General features: G+C 41.7%; 2 protein-coding genes across 3 annotated transcripts in view; both read right to left on the minus strand.

The window, feature by feature from the left end:
- CENPI (centromere protein I) overlaps positions 1-8345 on the minus strand; it is a 63953-nt gene extending 55608 nt beyond the window's left edge. For both annotated transcript variants that reach the window (XM_032390057.1, XM_032390056.1), the window contains exons 1-5: positions 8223-8345; positions 6656-6891; positions 5732-5869; positions 1895-2013; positions 1501-1608 (exon numbers count right to left, since the gene is read on the minus strand). In XM_032390057.1, the coding sequence (XP_032245948.1) occupies positions 1501-1608; positions 1895-2013; positions 5732-5869; positions 6656-6878 (588 nt within the window). In that variant the 5' untranslated portion in view covers positions 6879-6891; positions 8223-8345. The remainder of the gene's footprint in view (positions 1-1500; positions 1609-1894; positions 2014-5731; positions 5870-6655; positions 6892-8222) is intronic.
- A 1367-nt stretch (positions 8346-9712) lies between these two features.
- Positions 9713-21816, minus strand: TMEM35A (transmembrane protein 35A). Its single transcript, XM_032390086.1, has 2 exons — positions 21526-21816; positions 9713-11577 (listed from the first exon to the last, which is right to left on the minus strand). Exons 1-2 carry the CDS (start codon positions 21643-21645, stop codon positions 11170-11172), a joined length of 528 nt encoding a protein of 175 aa, XP_032245977.1. The 5' UTR covers positions 21646-21816; the 3' UTR covers positions 9713-11169.
- Positions 21817-22230: the final 414 nt, after the last annotated feature.

Raw genomic sequence — 22230 nt, forward strand, 5'->3', positions numbered from 1 at the left:
TGAAATGTTCCTGTCATATGAAATATTATTTCCTTTTATCAAATCTCAAATCCTATTCCACCTTCAAGGCCTAGCTTGATGCCCAAATTATTTATGATCCTTTTTTTAATCACTGGTTTACAGTGCTCTCTTCCTTCCTGGAAATATCACAATTATTATCCTCACATTATCATATACTGTCTTTGATAATTTAACTCCTGAGTTGTTTATTTAACTTTACATGCTTTCCTTAATCCCCCAACTGGATTATAAATCCCTGGAATACAGAAACTCTCTGCTAAATTTTTTTTTTTTAAAGATTTTATTTATTTGACAGAGAGAGACACAGTGAGAGAGGGAACACAAGCAGGGGGGGGCGGGAGAGGGAGAAGCAGGCTTCCCGCCAAGCAGGGAGCCCGATGCGGGGCTCGATCCCAGGACCCTGAGATCATGACCTGAGCCGAAGGCAGACGCTTAATCGACTGAGCCACCCAGGCGCCCCAATTTTTTTTTTTAAATACACTCCACACCCGGTGTGGAGCCCAATGTGGGGCTTGAACTCACAACCCTGAGTTCAAGAGTTAAGAGTTAAGACATTCGGGGCGCCTGGGTAGCTCAGTTGGTTAAGCGACTGCCTTCGGCTCAGGTCATGATCCTGGAGTCCCTGGATCGAGTCCCGCATCGGGCTCCCTGCTCGGCAGGGAGCCTGCTTCTCCCTCTGACCCTCCCCCCCTCTCATGTGCTCTCTCTCTCTCATTCTCTCTGTCTCAAATAAATAAATAAAATCTTTAAAAAAAAAAAAAAAAGAGTTAAGACATTTAACCAACTAAGCTACCCAGGCGCCCCAAAACTTTGAGTCTTCTACAGTGCCTAGTACAACGTAACAAAGACAGTGAAAACATCAATTTTTAAAAATGAAATCAATGAATGAATTCCCTTTCCAAAGGTAAGAGGAATTTGGTTTAGATGAATGATTCACAGGGACTATGAACTACTGATGGTCCTTGAAAGTCTTCCGGGTGGACAGTAGATTGACTTCTTAGAGTTATTAATGTTTTCAATGGGAATAATTATGCTATTTAATCAAAATCAGTCCACTGGCATCTCATCAAAAGCAATCCTCTCTTTCTCATTAGTTCTGATGAGGTTTTTGCAGTGTTAATCAAAAAAATGTAGAATAAGTGACCCATAGGACCCTGCTGAAGTGGTTTTAAAGGGAAAAGATAGCAATCACTGCTTTAAATTAGCAGAGACTCCAATGTGGAGTCAATTCTATCTATAACATTTTTATTTCCTTAAAAGAAGATATAAATCAAATATGGTAGAAATGTTGTATTTGTTAATATGAAAGACAAGTGCAAGGGTGTTTGTTATGTTATGCTTTCTACTTTTCTATACATTTGATGTATTTTAAAATAAGGAAAAACGCATTGTGTAGCTCTTTGAAGCACACCTGGTGCATCAACATACAAGAGAGCGTACCATTTGATTGATGCATGACATTGTCCAATTTTTACTTACCAGTGCGTCATCTTGCAATGAAGCAAAAAAGAAGCCATAGAGCAAGTTAATTTGATCCTTGTGATCAATGAAGTCAAACATTGCAACCAGCCAACGATAAAAAAGTACCTATTGCAAGACAAAATGCTTATCTTTAGAGAAATATAACTGGCACAGGAGAGAGCTTAATTCCCCACTCAGGGCTGTTTTAGAAGCTTCTAGCACAAAGTAGGATAATAGATTTTATTTCTCAGTAAAAATTTCTGCTTGAGCAAAGTCCCTGCATCAAGCTATATTGTTCCAAAACTACAGGCTTTGCACAAAAGGCCACTGCTATTACTCCGTAAGTGGCTCTTCCTTGCCAGCCCTTAAGTGGTTCTGAAGGACTTATCATCAAACTGTTTAAAAAGATTACCTTGGTGCTACCAGAACACTTGCCAACACAAAGCCAGGAGACTGCCTTAACCACAGAATCTTCTGGTATTAGAGTTGTTGGAATCATACACTTCAATATCCGAGTGTTTACAGCACTCCCTAGAAAGCAGACAAACTCCAAATTAAACTACATTTTAGAATCCTGATTGTTCCTTTACTATTATTCACTCTTAGTCCTAAAAATTTCACTTTATACTGAAGGCAATAAAAAAGTAATATTTGATATATCCCTTATCATCATTACAAAACATAGTTTCAAACAAAAATGTAACTTTAAGTTCTAATATAACTATAAAGCAAATTCTCTGGCTCTGTATTTCTATTTAAAAAGGAAGGATGCCTACAGGGTTTCTTTTTGGGGTGATGAAAATATTTGGGAATTAGAGAATGGTGATGGTTGTACAACTCTGTGAATATGCTAAAAAAAAAAATCCTGAACTGCATGCTTCAAGAGTGAATTTGGGGCATCTGGGTGGCTCAGTCGATTAAGCGTTTGCCTTCACCTCAGGTCATGAGCCCAGGGTCCTAGGATCGAGCCCCATGTTGGGCTCCCTGCTCAGTGGGGAGCCTGCTTCTTCCTCTCCCTCTGCCCCTCCCCCTCCTGCTCATACTCTCTCTTGCTCGCTCTCTCTCAAATAAGTACAATCTTCAAAAATAAATAAATAAAAATAAAAGAGTGAATTCTATGGTATGTGAATATACTTCAAAAAAGTCTTAGGAAAATTTCAGAGATTTTTTTTTAAAGATTTATTTACTTATTTGAGAGAGAGAGAGCGAGCACCTGAGCAGGGCAGGGGCAGAGGGAGAGGGAGAAAAATCCTCAAGCTGACTCCCTGCTGAGCACAGAGCCTGACAGGGGGCTCAATTCCAAGATCCTGAGATCATGACCTAAGCCAAAACCAAGAGTTGGACGCTTAACAGACTGAGCCACCCAGGCACCCCAAGATTATTTTTTATTTTGTTATTATTTTTTAATAGCACAACAGATTCTGACTTATTTAAAACTATTGACAGACATCTTGCATGAGCTGCTTCATTTAAGAATAAATAAATTAAATAAATATATTTGTGTTCTCCATCCCTCCCAAAAAGTGGGGAGGATAGCAGAATGGAATAGCTGTTCTTGGAATTAGCTAGCAGTAATATTCTATACTGGTCCAATCTTTCCATCATACGCTCTGGGCTCCCATGGTATTCTCCCATCTGGTAATATAAGTGATGTTGCAAATACCTTTGCATATACCCTATATCAATTTCTGCTTATTAAGGCTTCAAGAATTAAATGTATATCTCATCAATTTTGGGGGTATGTAAACATTGTTTCACTTGCATTATAATGTGGTGATCACAACCACTCACGGAAAAAACACTGTTCTTAACTTCTCATGCAAATAGAATTCTCAAAAACATCTTGGATCCATGTGTCTTTAACCACTGTTTTACATGCATTACAGTGTGCTGATCACATCCATTCACTATAATCATACTGTTCTCAACTTCTGCAAGTAGCATTCTTAGAAACATCTTATATGTGTCTTTAAACACTGTTTTATATGTATTATAGCATGATGATCACATCCATTCAGAAATATCACTGATCTTAACTTTGCCTGCAAGTAGCATTCTCAGAAACATCTTATGGACATCTTTTTTTTTTTTTCCTGAGGGTGAAGACCTCTCTTTATTTTTTTATTTTTAAAATAAAAAGTGTGTAGGGATGCCTGTGTGGCTCAGTAGGATAAGCGTTTGCCTTCAGCTCAGGTCATAAACCTAGGACTGCCTGCTGCTCCCCCTGCTTGTGCATGCTCGTGCTCTCTCTGACCATAAATAAAATCCTAAAAAAAAAAAAAAAAAGGTGTGTATATTTCAGATGTATATGATGATATGATATTCAAATACATAGTGGAAATGATTACTACAGCCACGCTAATTTACATATTATCTCATGTTGTTATCATTTTTTGTGTGTGGTGAGGGCACCTGAAATCTACTCTTACCGAATTTCTAGTATTCAATATTATTACCTATAATCATCATGCTGTATATTAGATCTCTGAATTTATTCATGCTACATAAATTCTCAATTTCTACCCCATCATTCTGTGGAGAAGGAAGCAGTGAGGGCAGGTGATGAATCATAAGAATAAAAATTTCTGTATTCCACTATGGTTTCTTGTTTTCATTTTCTTTTCTCCCCCACTCCCATCCCCTAACCCTTCTAAAGTTTAAAACAGTCCGACCCTAACACTTCACACATGTCCCAAATTCAAAGGGTCAATTCAGTACAGGCTCAATACTTACTTCCCAGCAACTTTTTAATTTCTAAAGTGTCTGAAGTCCTTTTATACTTAATTATGACACTGCAAGCACACCTGCCCCTGAATATGAATTTCAACTTAGCAAAAGAGCTACAGGTAAAGATACAGTAGTGATGGAGGGTATCACAGAAATAACTAAAAGGAGACAAACAATTAAGGAGGCCATATTTGACATCACCAATTCCAGCTTAAGGGAAAAATGAAAAGTTAGAATAGAAAGCCAGAGATTGTGTTTAAAATTGTTACATACAAGTTTCCAAGGCTGAGGCATGCATTTGTCACAAGACCTGGCAAACATCATGAAAACCTTTTAACCATTAATTTCTGAGATATCAAAAAAGAGAAATTCCAAAACAGAAAACACCTGTACATCCCATACATGTTTTAAGAGGAGAAGGGAGAGAGAGAGAATTCTCAATAGACACTCATCAGTTAAACATGGGTTCCTGGAAAGATATTAGAACCAAACAATATGGAACCACTTAAAAGAAGAAGAGCCAATTTTATCAGGTCAAATTTCGCTTCGTAGGAAAACACAGAGAACTAATCAAGTAAAAGTAGAGAACTAAAATACCTGAGAGTCATATTTTGAATTTGGCTAGTAATGTGTTGTTGCTTTAAAACAACACCCCTGCAAAACATGATGCTAGGGCATACACAAAGGAATCCAATATGCAAGGGCCAGGAAATAGTATATAAAGCATCCAGTTTTGATAGATGTCTTAGTATTTCAAAAAAAAAAAAAAAAAACAGTAGAAAACCCAGTAGTAGTATGGTACAGTATAAACACTACAAGGGGAGTTAGGAGATCTGAGTTCCCCAGTTCTAGCTCTGACATTAAATAAGTTTCTTTAACCACTCTGCGTCTCAGTTTCCTCGCCTTTAAAATGAGGATGTTCAAGGCCTAAAATACCTTCTGAGTCTGAATTTGGGTGAGAGTAGGTTAAAAGATTCTTCTCAAGCAAAAAGAATACTGGCCAAAAAAAAGAATACTGGCCAGGTGTTCCTTCCTTCTAAGAACCTCTCCCCCTCCATTTGAAATGCACTTAGAACAGGAAAGGAAGCATTATCACAAAAGAGAAAGCCTCTTGACTGTCATACACACTGGAATGGAGACAGTTTCAAAAGGAATTTGCCATAGGTAAGTGAACCTAAAAGCAATGAAGTAGACTAAATGATCTCTTAAGCTGCCTTATCTATGTTTCTTAAGAGAAATACTAAAAATGACTCCCATGTATTTGGTGACAAGAGCCTATACATTCTATTTGTAAAGACATGTATGTAATAACTAACCATTCTCAGCATATGTACATAGAAACTTTTGGTTCATAAGGTAGCTTAAACATAAGAAAGGCCCATTTTATCATCTTACCAGATTGGTTTTATGAAGAATTTGGTACAAATAAAGAACTGCAACTGATTCCAATAAGCAATCTATTTCAAAGTCTGGAAGGCAAAACTAATAGCAAACTGATGACAAATGTATCCCCTCAACATACCAAATTTGCCACTGAGTGCCACATTTAAGAGAATGTCAATTCCTTCTGGAGCTAACCCATTCTTCCAAGCCACATTTTCCACAGTTTTCAAGTGTTTTTCCAAGATTTTATCTTTACTCTGTGAAGTTTCAATAGGACCTGGAAAAAGGAACAATATTAAATAGTGGGACCTTTAAAATTCTCTCAGTCCTCAACCCCAACAGTTACAACTTGGGATACTTGAAAGAAATAGCGTTTTTTTTTTTTTTTTTTTTTTTTTTTTTAAGTAGGCTCCACGCCCACCATGGAGCTTGAACTCACAATCCTGAGATCAAGACCTGTGCTGAGATCGAGAGCCAGATGCTTAACCAACTGAGCCCAGGTGCTCCTAAACAAATAGCTCTATGTTAAAAATGTCTTCCCCCAAACCTTTCAAAGCCTTTAAAATTCTAGAATATTTAACAGCAATAGAGCAACAGCACCTTCAGTGAGGAAAACTGAATCATGCCCTGGCATCTCTGCTCTAAACTAACTAAAAGCACTGAACTTAGACTATAAGCAGATTCAATACTAGGATAGTAGTTCCCAAACTCTTCTGCAAATCGGAATCACCCAGAGGAGCCTTTTAAAAATCCTGATGCCCAGACTGCATTCCATGCCAATACAATCAGAATGTCTTAGAGTGGATGCCAGGCATCAGGTTTTTTAAAGATTCACAGATAACCCCAATGTGTAACAGCTTGGAAACCACCCTGCCAAGAATTTTCTTTGTTGTTGTATCCCTAGTACCCAGCATAGTGATATTAGGAAGCGCTCAATAAATGCCTATCAAATAAACAAAAGCATGAATGAGCAAAAATATGCTTTCCTTTAAAAATCCATAAGAAAAAGTCTAAGACATTTTTACAGAAATAGAACTTTCGTAAGGAAAATTATCTGTCTTACCTTTCTCAAAGTATCTCACTGCTATTTGCAGAGCATCTTCTCCTTGATCATCAGCATGTCCATAATCGTCCGCTGTATTGTTTTGTCCATGTTTCAAGCTGCGCTTTGAGTCATTCAGGTCCTCTTTTTCTTCCCCGGCCAGGAGATTAGTCTCATAAGTATCACTAACTTGTGAAGTCCTCTTTTGAGCCTGAGAGTCCTTCACTCTCTTTTGAGATGACATTATTACACATATTCTATACAGAAACAAGTGTCCAGTTACCATTAAACAAACCATCCCTTTTTACTCCACAAAGACAGGAACCATATCTGCTTTGTATTCCCAACATTTAGTACACAATACCTAGCATACAAACAGTACACACACACACACACAAACCCTGACAATGATTCAGGCAACAAAAAGGTTAACTTTCACAGAAGCCCTTGACTTAAACAGGAATAGGGAGAAACAACTCTCCAGGGTAACATTTACCAGTTGAACTGGACTTCTTGTGGAAAAAAAACTGAGTACGAGCAACATAGCAAGTCCTCTTAAAATGGCTCTATCACATAATCAAATCCAAAACTAATCCATCTCCTACATTCAGTCTTACTTTTTCCACTATTTTTCTCCACCCCCCCCCACCTTGATTTTGCTTTTAATCTTTTATGCTCTCCACTTCCTGAGTGCTAAGTTAAAGCGGCATGGTTCCAAAGTCAAACTGGTGACCAAACTAAGGATTCTCACAACAGAATTGTTCCCTATTAAGTAATTCATTTATTCAGTAAATAATTGTTGAACATCATCTATATGCAAAGCACAGTTGTACTTACTAGGGATAAAATAAAACAGCCAAGGTCTCTGCTCTCGTGAAACTTATGGGGGTAGGGTGGGAAGGAGTGTGAGAGAGGGGAGCGATACCATCTGATTTAAGACCGTTTTAGCTGCAGTGTGGAGAACAGAATGTGAGGGGTCAAGGAGTGAAAACAGACGAATTTTTAAAAAAGCCTTCGAGTCCAGAAGAAATATAACTGTAGTCTGAACTAGGCCTAAGATAGCAGGGGAAGAGGTAGAAAATGACTGATATGTTTTGGAGATAGACTGGGCAAGGCCGTGATAAAAGAACTGGATGCAGGGAAAAGGAAAGAGAGGAACCCAGAAAGACTTTTAAGTTTTGGCTTCAAATGGGAAAAACTAAGGAAATCGTTGGAATGACCGTTACTCGACCCCACCTCCCTAAGAACATATGAGGCCAGAGCAGGAAAGCGATATGTCTATCTAACCCACTGGGAGGTTCCGAGTTCTGGTAGTTTCCTAGGGTCCTAAAAAAGCAGCGCGGGAGAGCAGATTCTAACCCCATCCAGTTGAACCGTCCCATTGCTTCTCAGGAAGCCAGCCCCTCACAGACTGCCACGGCAGAGAGCGAACTCGGCCACGACGACCGACCCACTGGACAGATTCCTGAGCTGGGGAAAAACCCGACCCCAGCCACACCTTGCAGGAGAATCCTGCTCAGAAATCAGGAGATTCCCTCCGCTCTGAGAGCCCCCATTTTGCCCGGTCTTAAAAGTAAAAGTACCTCACCTAACACACTCCTCAGTCGGAAAGCCTCCGGAATCCCAACACCGCCTCCCGGATTCAAAAGGACGGGCCCCGCCCCGCGCATGCGCTTCTGCAGAGACCCAGGCTGCAGTAGGCAGAGCAGCGCGCTTTGCTGAAGCCTGATTGGTTGGGTTGCACCTCAACGGCGCGAGGAGGCACGCGCGCCGACGCTGACGCAGACCCAATCCCGAGAACCACTTGCCCCGCCCGCCCGCCCCGGGTAGGGGACCCGCGCCTTGTGGGCCGTTGCTGCTGGAACTAGCTGATTGGCTGCCGTTCCCACTGTCCTGATAATGTTCGCATTCGTCATTTTGCGTAAAACTCGACAATTAGTGTCCTGATTCCTGAATTTAACAAGAGTAATTATAGTGATAATTTTGCCCAGATTGACCCGCAAGTGTCGGGACTTTGAATCTATAGGGAAAATATGAACCTTGCTGGACAAGAGACTTAGGTTATTGAGTCTATGACTTCTGAAGCTGTCGCTTTTCCCAGGCGAAGCTCTGGGGTGGGAGGAAAGGACGGCTGGATCTGCCCTCCTTTTACCGAGGGTGGGCATTCATATCTTCCAGGGTTTGCCAAAAACCTGGGTCCTAAGCTAGATGTGGCACCTTGCACGTAACCCGCCAGGCAACACGTACAGATTTCTAACTTTGGTGAGTCTTAAAGAAACTGGCTGAAACAGCAGCAAGGGTTTAGTTTGAGACCTGAGCCTAGTCCCTAGTTTAATCTCTTACTAGAGTAGGAATTAAAGAGGAAAGGTAAATTAAATGGCTCTCACTGTGTTTTTGAGGCCAAAACATATCCACAAACTGGGCAAAACTGTAGGAGGGAACTGCAATCTTAGGGAGAAATGAAGAATCAAAGATTAAGTTGATATATTTGGGAAAGACTACACCAGAAATTACTATTTACCACATCTTATATGATTTTCAGAGTACTTTCACGAACTCTTGTTTAATCATGCATGAGAATTGAGTGATATTTTATCTAGTACATAAACTGCTCTTATCTAGGAAAACTGAAAGTTTCTCGAGTCATTTTTCATACTCTTAATGATTTCATAGACTCAACTGTGAATTGGAATGGATTTTAAACCTTCAATCCCCTTCTCTTTTGTAGATGATGAAACTGGGGCTCTGAGTGGTGAAATAACTTGCCTAACATGACAAGTCTGTGGCACTGGAACGTGTGCCACTTTATGGATACACATAGTGAGAGAGCACTGGTTCTCCTTTGTTTCATACACCTGCAATTTTCTCTGAACTCATTCTTCCACCTTCCCTTGGCATCACCTAGTGAAGCAGAACTTCCCAAACCTGAAAATTGTATTGATCCTAATTCTCTGGCTTTCTGTCTTATGTGCTGATGTTACCGAAGTGTGGTAACCTCGTTAGTATACTAAGTGATTATATTGTTCCTTTTCTTTCTTCTCCCTCATCCAGAATCAAAAATTAAAGAGCCAGAATTGCTTCATATGACCCTTTCGTCCCAGATTTTCATTATCTGTCCAGACAGTTTCCTCCAAATTTCAAAAATTTTTATTTTGAAAGAATGAGAGAAATAAGACAGAGGTATCAATTAACAAGAACAATGACACTGAAGAAAATACAATAATTTGTACTCCCCCCACACACAATGCCCCCACCCCTCTCCCCATCCCTGGCACAATAATATTAAAACCATCAAAGCACATCTCACAAGGAGAAACAGCAGTATGGAATGAAGAAAGCAAAGTTTCATACTGCTCAATCCAACCAATCCATATCAAATGTCCTTCCCCCTGCTGAACTCCAGCCACCATAATGATAAAGAGGTGTAGAGGAGACAACCAAAGGAGTAACTTGGATCTCTGCTTACACTAGCAAAGTTCAGTGAAGAGTCAATAGGAGTAATGAATCTGTCTGGCAGGGAAACCCTGGATAGAGCTCCTCTGTCAAGTCTCAGATGATTGAAGAGAACAGCTAGAGTTTGAGATTCACAGACTTCTAACGGGACTAATCCCTGCTCCCTCAACCCAACAGTAGAGCAGCTGCCGAATCCTGGTTGGGATTCTCTGCTGAGAATAGTAGGAAGTGAGGCAGCTTTTGGCTTAAGAACCCCCCCCCAAAAAAAAAGAGATGTCTGGTAACAAGTTTACTGCTTCAATTTCAAACTGTGAGCAAAGGAGCTTAGTAGGTTGGTTTGGGGCAAAGGCAAGGTAAAATTCCAATTTTATCACTTGAAGAATTAGATTATGTGTTGACTGCATATATCCCTTATTTTAATTAAACTCAATATGGAGTATTTAAAATTTCAACAACTGTTACAGTGGAGGCTAATCAGTATAACTCAATGTCTCAAATTGAAGGAACTTTCTTCTAAAGTGGTAAATTTAAGTTTTCAACTTAATTTCCCTCATCCCACAGGAATACATCACTTGATTTATACCAGAAGTAAGTAGGATTCTCTTTAGAGGAGGTTTATTTTATTCTGCCCTCACTAGAATCAGTCTATAAAGGGAAGGATACCTCCGCAGGATTAGTTCAAGATCAGAGCCTTCTCCTCGCACCTGCGTGCGTGCACACACACACACACACACACAAACACACACACACGGACAGTAAATACATTTTCCCACACATAATCTTATAGTCACATGCTTGCTGGAGTCCATCTCACAAATACACTTCAACAGTTAGCCGTATACATGTACATGCAGCAAGATGTGAGAGTTGCCCCAAAGTGATTAAAGGTGGTGCACATATGTCTATGTGGGGAGGTCATTTTAGGGTATAGGTGTACACAAGCCAATAGGACCATTAACTTGCAGATTATATTTTTTCCCTTTCCTTCAAGATAAATAAATCAAATGAAAAACACACTGACATCTTCCTGGGTGTCATGGAGGCAACTGCCTGGAAGGTTCACTTTTTGCACTTCTGCTTTCCTATGACAACTTCATTTTGCCCTGAGGGGCCTTCTCATATAAAGAGGGCTGCTCCTCCGCGTTCCCGGCATTCCCTGCTTGCCCTGGTGGTGGCAAGGGCTTCTTCTCAGAAGACCGGTCTTCAGGCTTGCGGGCAATCAGCAGGCGGCAGGTGAGCAGGATTCCAAACACCAGAGCATGGGCGTAGCGTTTGAGAGGATCACCGACTAGTTGATGGAAGAAGAGCACAGCCAACACCAGCAAGAGTAGGAAGAAGTTGGCCACATCTTTGGGACGCCCAGGCACAAGGGTCATGACAATGCCACAGGCCACCTCAAGAGCACCAATGCTTTTGCGGAGGAGAATGGAATTGATCCCCATTTTCTTCAGCAGAGGGAGGGCTCGGACATAGCTCTTATAAGCACGTTTCTAGAGTGAAATACCACAAGGAATGCCACATTAACCATGATTTTAAAATTAGAATGAAGAACACACAAGCAAGGGCCTCCTTCCCCACCATTCCCTTTCCATGTCCCCACCAGGTCCCATTTTTTTTTTTTTTTTTTTTTTTTTTTTTTTTTTTTACTGCGGCCCCTAAATAAAAGCCTTGTAATTAAGATATGAAAAAAACAAGCAATCTTCTGAGGTCCCTGTGATTTAAACCTTAGTAACAGCAGGGTGCCTGGTGGCTCAGTTTGTTGAGGGTCTGACACGTGATTTCAGCTCAGGTCATGCATGACTGTGGGGCTGGGCTCTGCGTTCAGCATGGAGTCTGCTTGTCCCTCTCCCTCTGCTCCCCCCCCACTTGCGCTCTCTTTCTCTCTCTAAAATAAATAGATAAAATCTTTAAAAATAAATAAGACTTAGTAACAGCACCAAAGAGAATTTGGCTTTATAGTTAAAAATTATTTTCTGATTATAAATCATAAACAACACTAAAAGGATTTATAAGAAAATTTATTGGGCCCATGAAGTCTGGTACAGATTAGCCACAACCACATTTTCTAGTGCCTGCCTCGTCCAAACCCAGATGTGTACAAATACCAACAAAAATGAAACAAGGCAAGGCACAGTATGATAAAGCCTCACTAATTCGGACTTCCTTAATTTGGAATCTGTGATAATTCAGAAAAAAACTGAGCAGGAGTTTATATTTGTGGAATCTGCAAAAATTAAAAGTGAGTACTAAGTAAATAGAAAAATAAAAATGTGTGCAAATGTTAGCCCCTTATATATCTTTAAAATATAGTAAGATAAAAATCATTCTCATGGTCAATGAGATAAAGTCCCAGGCCTTTACAAGACACTACTTTGATTAGCCTGGTGCAAGTTCACTAATTTTAATTCAACAAATATGTATTGAACACCTACTATGGATTATGCAATGGAGATAAAAAGGTAAATAAGACAGGGTCAAGAAGCTCTTGATCCAGTGGGGGGAAACAGATACACAAAACACCAGTATAAAGCAACATGGTTAGTGACACATAATAGACGTCTGTACAAGGTCTAATTGTAGCCCAAAGGGAGACATCATAGAACAGAGGAGGGAGTCACTGGATATATTACAAAGTAATAAGATTATATTGACCTTAGGGTAATAGATAATCATATTTTTCACTGTATTCAGATTGGCCTGTAGTAAATCGATGAGATTTTATCAAGTGTCTTATTATGTCGGCCCACTGCTTTGTTTTCAGTAAGTACCCATTAATTCATTCAATATTTATTAAGTGCTTCCTTGCGCTAGGCACTGTACTAGGTACTTTGGGTACAGATGTCAATCATTCAAAGGCCCTGCCTTCCTGAAGCTTGAGTTTATATGAAGAAAAGTTATGGGTGCTGAACAAAATTATGCAGCAGATACAGTGGAGCCACACCAGAGTGGTCAAGTTTCCCTAGATGGAAATGGAGAAAAGCTAGAGTGGAATATTAAAGGAAGACCAGGTGTTTGCAAGATCAATAAGGGAAGGGCATTGCAGGCAGAGGAAACTGGATAAGCAAAGGCCCTGAAGCACAAAACAGACTTGGGTGTTTCAAACACCACCCCAGTTCAGCATAGGTTGGGAGAGGGAGGGGTGACAGTGAGACATGAGACAGGGGAGATAGATATGAATCATGAATCATGAGAACTATATATGTCCTCTTATATATGTCTATATATGTGTCACTATGAGATCATGGGGAACTATATATGTTGTGTTGTGGAGGTGGATTTTATCCTATAAGCCAGGGGGAGCAACATAATTTGCTTTTGAGGAAGGTCCCTCTGGAAAAAGTGTGGAGGATGGATTGGGAGAGGTATGCCTGGAAGCAAGGAGACCAAGTAAGAGACCTAGAGTAATGACAGTAGGGATATAGGGAAGGGGAATGAGTCAAGGATACCTTTAATGCAAAATCAACAGAATTTAGTGTTATACTGGAAGTGGAACCTGAGGGTAAGGGATAAGTAAAGAAAGATTCTCTGGTCTCTGGCTTGGGTACCTGGGTAGAAGGGTGTTACCATTCTCCAGGTTTGGGCATGCACCTGAAAGAACAGGTTGGGGGTGGGGCAAAGGGTAAGAAGGAGTAAGGGACTCAATTTGGGTTTTTTAGTTGAAGTGTCTCTAAGACATCTAAGTGGAGATGTCTGGTAGGCAGCTCAGTAAGAGAGGTCTGGAATAAAGATATAGAATGGATAGTCATCAGTATCCCAGGTAGAATGTATATATACAGTGGGAAAAATTGTGTGACAGACATTTAAGAAATGGAAAGAGAAAGATAGTCCACAAAGTAGACAGAAGAGAGTGTGGTCAGAAAAGTAGGGGGAAAACCAAGAGAGACAGGGTCATGGGGCCCAAGGTTTTCAAGAAGAGAATAGTCAAAAGTTCCAGATGCGAGGCAAGTATCATAAGAATCAGGCAGAAAGCCAACTTGACCTCTTAGAAGCATCTGGCACTTAGAATAGTGTTCACACACTCTAAGTTTGGAACAAATGTGAAGTCATTTCTCTCACTTTTGGATAAGTGAATGCACCTTATTTCATGGATTAATTATCATGAGTGGCACAAGATAATCCTCTATGAGGACTGTTAAAAGACCAATGGTTTAGTGAAAAAAAACAAACAAACATGGGTTTTGATTCAAACAGACTTGGCTTTAAATCCCATCTCTGTCACTTTCTAGTTGGGTGTCCATAGGCAAATTATTTGACCTCTCTGAGCGTCATTTTCCTGAGCAGGGTTAAGACTAAAGTGAAATGAGCCAGGCTATTTGCCTTGAATGCAAAATTTAAGAGGGCACCAAAAACATTTCTTGATTAAGGTAGATAATATCATTAATGAGCAAAATATCAAAGCTTTTACATAATGCAAGATCCAGCTCTGCACTTATACAACCCTGCCTTATCTCTTCCCAATCCTGGCCCTGTCAGATCCTGTCTTTAAAATTTCACCTCACCCTAGTCCCTATCCTGTTCCTGAGCATGTAAAGGAAACACAGAGTGTTAGTCATTCTTCCTCCCTCTTCCCATTTTAGGTTAAATCAGGGACTTTCAGAGAAATTAGTAGAGACGTTGACTAGTCGGCAGAGTAAAACTCCGGGCTGAACTGAGCCAGACCCACATGGAGCAGAGCAGAGATGAGGGTTAGGGCACCTGGTGGTGGGGAAAAGTGTACCCGTTTCCTCTCACTATTAAACTAGATGCCACCTGCCCACTCTCTCCCCCTCTGCACTCTGGTAACAGTAACAGGGCAACATTAGGGAAAGAAATCTAGACACAAGAGGCTTCCTTAACACTCGTAAGTGAGGACTATTTCTAATTAACAGCACAAAGCTTCCCAAGAGGCAGTTCCTAAACCCTAAATGTAAGCTTTTGACATGATGAGCGCAGGAGGCAAGATGAGTTTCCCACAGTCAGTTCAGAGCCAAGACTTCCAGATGCTGGCTGAGTGGCTTCTGGAAACGCTCCTTTTTTGGCTAAGGCTAACCACCCATCATTCAAGAATAGATTCTTAACTATACTACAGTGGAATCTGTAGCCTGGGGCCAAATTCCACGTCTTTAAATCAAGTTCCTAGAACTTGGGTGATTTTTTTTCTTTACATTTGGTGTAACTTCATTTTACTTTTTCAGTTGTTTATCTAACTTCTTAAACTACAGCTGTGGCTCTTTTATGCAGCTGTTGCCTCTTTTTTTCCCTTTCCTTTCTCCAGAGGAAACTGCACATGGATAAGCCATCTCATCAAATCTTTAGTTCAAAGCTGAGTAGGTATAGATAGCATCTATTCTCCAGGACTCCAGACAGGGAATGTTAGAAATGGGACTAAGCTTGGATGGAGTCTTGACATTATAGGAAGCCCTTTATTCTTTCTCCTGTGGAGTAGGATGGAGACATCAGAAGAATCCTACTATTGCCAGCCGCATCAATGTTTGGTCTGGGCCACCTCAGTTCTAACAATAGAAGGTTCACATGTCTTGAATCTATAGTAACTAGAGCTCTAAAGACTTTAATTGTTCTGATAGTAAGAATAAAGAGAGTTGACTGAGTCACTCTCCCAAAAGGCTCTCACAATTCACTTTGTTGGGTCTGTTTCCCTTCCATTGCAATGACCCAGACCCTGTAACCTTAGTTTCTTTATAGGGCAGGGAAGCAGGGAAGAGGAGTGTTCAGTCAAATGTTTCAAATCCCTTTAATCGAAAGCAATCATCCAACAGTATCCTTGGGCTGAGATTCTTAAGCTAAATTTCAATTTTAGTTTTGCCCCTAAGTTGCTTGGAGAAAATTACTAAGCATTTTATTATCTGGGTTTCCCCTTTTTGTAAATTAAATGAACATTTTGGAGATTTAGTAAAAAAAAAAACATAGCATCATGGCATCAAACAAGGGCCACACACACACACACACATTTCATTATTAATGAACCATACAATAATGAGAAGTCCATGTGTTTGCAAGCAAGCCACAGTGATTATTTTAATGATAATAGTGGTGAATCAAACAGGTCCTTTCTTATGGTATGAGAAGATATGATTCAGACATGAGTCAAAAGCATATGGAGCCTTTCTTTAATCATACCTTTTTTCTTTTTGTCATTTACTCTTCACAACACCCCAGGGTCCATGATCTCATATTAATGACATTTATTTGAAGAACTCAAAACTGTCTAATTACATTTATCTTCAATTACAATTAATAACTGATCCAAGTCAGCTAACAGGACAAAATGGGAACAGAGACCAAGTGGTTTGGTCCACTTCAGTATACTTATGCCAGTTGGGTAAAAGAAAAAAAAGGTTAATCTACTGTGAATTCCATTTATATAAAGTTCAAAAACAGGTAAAACTAACCTATATTGTTAGAAGTCAGAAAATAATAACTCTTGGGGAGGTAGTAACTGGAAGGGGCCATGAGGGGGGTTTCTGGGGAGCTGATGTTCTGTGTTCTCGATATGGGTGCTGGTTACACAGGAGTATTCTGAAAATTCCTTGAACTGTACATTTATGTTAGATGCACATTTCAGAATGTATGTCACACTTCACTAAAATTTACAGAGAGAAAAAAAAACTATGAAAGCGAAAGAGGGCACGGACAAAAATACATTTTGGCTAAAATTCTCAGCCTCATTGCTATCTTAGACCATAAAGGCTACATAACTTCTGCAAAGTTTACTGACTCCAGTATGATTTTCCTGCATTTTTGTAGGGGAAAAAGCCACATGTGAGTTATCGATTATTTCTTAAATGCAATAAAAAGCCATCACGTGTTTAATTGCCAAATATCCATGTGAATGATAAACACATTTTAAGCAATTCTACTTCCCACTGTCATATAGTACCTACCTACAGGGGAAGCTGGTAAACCTGGTCCTACTAACCAAACTGGATCCTTCCCAGATTGCATTTGAGGCCCAAAGGTAGCTCTGTAACAAGCATAGCTGTTGGCCATTGAGACCTTAAAGGCTCCAATGCCCCGGCATCAGCTCCAGTAGAGTTTAGCTTGGGATGGTTGGCTGTATGAACTAAGGCAAAGTCACTTCACAACTCAGAGGCAGTTTCCTCTCTGAGGGAATAAAAGTATTGTACCCCCTCAGAGAGCAGTCTAAGCATCAGTGAATCACTATCTTATCACCTAGCTGGAAAGCAATTAATGGCGGTGATTGGAAGCATAAAAGATTACCTAAGGACGTTAAATAAACTGCCCAAACGTATCTGGAGTGTTTCCCCAGGGTTGTACAAACTGGACAGCATTTAACTATAGATAAGCCAATCAACCAAATCAACAAAGCTTCTCTCTGAGGGGATGCGAAGAAGCAGAGACTTGCCCTGTTTTCCTTGGGGCCAAAATCCCTTGGCTTCATTGCGACAGGATTTTTGGGTATTTTCTCACCATTCTACATGTGGCCCCTTTTGATTACAGAACGGAACCACTGCTACAAAGAGCTGGATAACAAATTTAGAGCAAGTCAACCTTTTGTATGTTCCCCATCACTGCACAGAAAACTGCTTAGCAGCATTTGTAAGTGCTGTCTCCCAATTTCAAGTGAATTAATGAAGGCATTTAGTCAAGGGAGTGATCAGTCATGTTGAATTCATGTGGGCTTTAGAGTACTCTATAATGACACTTGCTAAATCTGGAGGAGGTATGGGGCGACACACACCAAATGGGCAATTCAGAGTGACATCTGGAAGTTCTGCATGGAATCCACTGTGCATTAACCGGCAGCAAGTGTGGAGTTTTCAAAATTAGCTAATTGCATAAAGGTCTGTTCACCAGGGCACATGAAAATAGCATCTTGCTCTTCTAAATGCCTGATTTCTTTTTTTTTTTTTAAGATTTAATTTATTTATTTGACAGAGAGAGACACAGCAAGAGAGGGAACACAAGCAGGGGGAGTGGGAGAGGGAGAAGCAGGCTTCCCGTGGAGCAGGGAGCCCGATGCGGGGCTTGATCCCAGGACCCTGGGACCATGACCTGAGCCGAAGGCAGACGCTTAACGACTGAGCCACCCAGGCGCCCCTAAATGCCTGATTTCAATCCCTTAAACTGACCATTCAAATTAGTCAGGAAGCCACTGCATGATGTGGAATCAATTATCACCATCACTTCACCCAGAGCATTTCTTGAACATTTGCTATATGTAAACACTGTACCAGATGCTTCCATATATAATCTCAATTAATATTTACAACAACCTACTAAGGGAAGAATTATTATCCTCATTTTACAGATGAGGAAACTGAGGCAGTAGGAATGTCAGGACTCAAGCACAAACCTATACGACTGAAAGCCTGTGTTCTTTACATTAACCATTCCTGGCTTCTGCAGTACAGGAAAGAAGCTACTAGTCATTTGTCTGTTTGGTTTTTAGCAATGATTCTTTATGGAGGGGACAACACCTAAGCATAACGCTAATGGTTTTAGAACAAGAAATAAAAAAGTGGCAGAAAAGAAAAAAACCAAAAATCTAAATTTGAAATTGGTTTCAAAGTAAAAATATGGATTGGTGTAGTTGAGCTGTTACGAAAAAGAAGCAAAAATATGCCAGATATTTTCAAGAATCAGTTGCAAGTTCTGACATCCAAAAAGGCAGTTGTAATCATTAATGACTCCTCTACTGAGAATATTCAGTCACGGGCTTGGTTTCTAATCTCTGCTCCCACAACAGCTTATCCTATGATACTGGATCAGTTTGATCCATCAGTAAAATAAGAATAACTAATAAAATGAATTTACCTCACTGATATGTTTTAAAGAGCAAATAATCTTTAAACAACAACACTTTGAGATCTTGTAAGAAAAGCTACTGCAGGCAATGCATGACTGTCAAAGCAGAGGAATTACTCCTAAATGGAAAACAGAAAATCCCAGATAATCAACCTAGCTGATCTAGAGTTGGGGTCCTAAGGGGCCATACCCCCTTCTAAGAGCAAGAAATGCCTCCTGAACTACATAATCAAGATCCAACCAGAGAACTCTGAAGGGTGGTGACCAGCCGAGACAATGCTCCAATGACTCATTCATTCACTCATCCATTCAACAAATATAAATTGAGCCCCTTCTTTGTACTAGAACTGAGTTTTTCCCATTTCCTATGGACTTAAGAATAAAGCTTGGCCAGCCCAGGACTGGTGCCGTGGGTCCTGTGCTGAATAGCCATCCCCAGCCTGGGGCCAATGTTCAATGCAGGAAGGGACCCTGGAAAAGGCAATCTGAAAATCCTCCTCAAGCTTCATACTACTGTGAAGTCTACCTCCCAGCTAGACATAGTTCTTCCATGCCCCCGAACACATAAGCACAGAATTGTGTGTACACACACATACACACACACGCGCGCGCACGCACAATAGTTCTATACTGCTGTATTAGCTTATACCTATTTAAATATGTTCCTTTGTGATATGAAATCTTGATATTGGTTTCTTCTGCTTTTCAGTAGACTGCAATAGACAGCTCCACTCCCTAGGAAGAAACCTACTATAAACCCATTTGTGGCTGGTCCTCCTTGTGAGCTCCTGCCAAGCTGGTAGGAAGATTCCCGGTGACTCCATCTTAGTTGGATTGCCTGCAGAGCCTAACATTGTATTTAGGGTGCAGCGTGGGGTGGGGGGGCCTCTAAAACAGCTGAGGAGGGCCTGGGGGCCAGGGAGTATACTGAAGAAGGATACTATGTCCTAAGGAAAAGGAAAAGTCAAAAATACCTAAGGTGCACACACAAACATATTAATACATGTATATATGAAAAGTAAAGAAAAGCAATAGCATATTCATTTACTTGTAATCTAATACTAAACTACTACCACCAAGACAAAAATATAGTGGCATTTCACCTCCACACTGTCCGTCTGCCTTTGGTGGCTTCTGCTACCCCACCTCCCCTCCCCTCCCCAGTGCAGGCTGCCTTGGATACTCATTTTGACCTGATTTCAATTCCATCTGGTCAAACATGCTGGGAGGAGGGGAAGGGAGAAGGAGAAATACATTAGTATTTGCCACTGGGGCTAGACCTAGGCCCTTGAGTCCTAGCCACCCTCCCCCACCCCAGGGTGATCCTGTGGTGAGAGAGACATGGAAAGCACCAGCTCAAACCCTGAGACAGAAGCCAGGGCTGCCTGCAAACATTTTCTGAGCATCTACAATCTGCCAGTCTCCATCTATTTGCAGCTCACGTTGAGGGGCTCTGGAAGGCTCCGCAGTGGGCTCCAGGAGAGCGCTATTTATTCCTGCCAACATGTGGGGCTAGACCTCCTTGCCTCAGCCCTAACGGGGAGACCCTCTTGCCTCTTTTCTCTCCCCCTTCCTGTTCCTCCCCTAAGCTCCTTTCCTTCTTGACCTTGAGAGCCCAGTAATGGGTTCCCTCCCATTACAGGCAGTCAGGCAAAGGCAGTGAGAAGCAGGTTCTCTTCAGCTGGGGCGGGGAAATGAAGAGGCAAAGTGACAGGGGGAGAGACGAAAGACGAGAGACCGAAAGTGCTGGAAACATCCCCTGCCATCTCCTCACACTCCACAGCATAGGAACAAGTCCTCTTCACGCCCAACTGGGGAGAGCAGCCCAGCCCCCAGGTTGCAGAGGAAATGTTTTGGCCAGTCACCTTCGGTGATTCCAACTCTGCAGAGGGGAAAACCTGCAGAGGACCTGACCCCGGGCATCCACAGGAGGCAAGGTGGGAATTATGGACTATTTTGCAGGAAAAAGGAGGCAGACTTTGCACGTTAGCCCACAAACAAAACAAAACAAAACAAAACAAAACAAAACAAAACAAAACACCCAGGTCTCCCTTGAGAGAAGGGGCAGAAGCAGGCGCTCAATGACCTTTATTTGGGCCAAGACTGCTTTGTCTCAAGGATACAGACACAGCAAGGCGGCTAGGGGATCAGCTCTCCACCAGGGATGAGGAATACCTTTCCTGCCCCTAGGAATCGCTTGTTTTAGTAGCCCGTTCTCCTCCAGATCTTTCCCTCCTTCCCCTTTGTTCTTCCCTAAGATAAATAAACTCTCCAGCTTGCTAAACTCTTAGCTCCAAGGGAAGGAATCAGACTTGCAGACTGGTTGCCCGGACTTCGGGTGTGCTAGAAGGAGGGAAGGATTCCTGCCAGTGACAGGTGTTACGCAGGTCTCAGCCTTCTGGTTTACTTGGAGGTGGGGTGTACTCGCTGGGCGACCCCTCCCCCAACTGGCATCCAGTGGCTCCAAAACAGTTGCTCCCAGCATAGCCCACAAATGAAATCGCTCTTGTCCAGCTGCTCCTTCAGAGCCGCAAAGTTGTTGGGGAGAAGGTATGGTCCGGGGTGGGGGTAGGGGTTAAGGGGACCGGACCATGGACTGGGAAGGAAAGAAGGGGAGAGGTACTCACAATCCCTTGGGGGTGCGTCCCTCGTCACCCGTTTGCTTCACTTACCATCTCAGTGTAGGCATCCTTGCTGAGCCTGGGGGTCAACTTGATAGTTCCCATGAAAACAAAGAAGAGTCCCAGGGCCACTGAGAGGGCCACGACAGTTATGGTTCTGGGGGATGCCATGGGGTCACCGAGGCAGGTCCCAACTAATCCTTCCGCTGGGCGCACCCCGTCTGTCTAAGGCGCAGGCAGTTAGCACAGAGAGAGCTAGAGGGACGCTGCGGAGGCAGCAGGCAGCTAGAATGACAAAGAGAGGGAGAGGAGGGAGCTCGAGAGAAAAATTGAGAGATCGAGATTCAACCTCTCTCACTACAACAATCTCTGGGTCCTAATGCCCTACGCTTACTCCTGGCCAAAAGCATAGTCTGGAAGTTAAAGACCTAAACTGAGGTGGATACTTCACGTCTTAAAATGGGAGGAAAGTAGGTTATGCTTTGAGGTCAGTTCCTGGGCTGCCTCTGGAAGGAGGAATCAGGGGAGACCTCCTGCCCACCACTTCCCACCAGGCGCACTTTTCATCTCTATAGTCCTCTAGTTATTCACTCCCTTTTTGCAACCTCCCTCCTTCTCTCCCCTTTCCCTTTCCCTCAGTCGAAACAGCGGTCCTCAGTTTATTTGTTTCTGCAGTGGGTAACACTCAAGGATAAAACTGCAAAGTTGTCAGGCTCCGTTGCTCCTGAAGAAAGGTTTATTTTTCTCTGCCTGGAA

Source organism: Phoca vitulina, unplaced genomic scaffold, assembly GCF_004348235.1.
Source record: "Phoca vitulina isolate PV1807 unplaced genomic scaffold, GSC_HSeal_1.0 scaffold57, whole genome shotgun sequence".
Classification (NCBI taxonomy): Eukaryota; Metazoa; Chordata; class Mammalia; order Carnivora; family Phocidae; genus Phoca; species Phoca vitulina.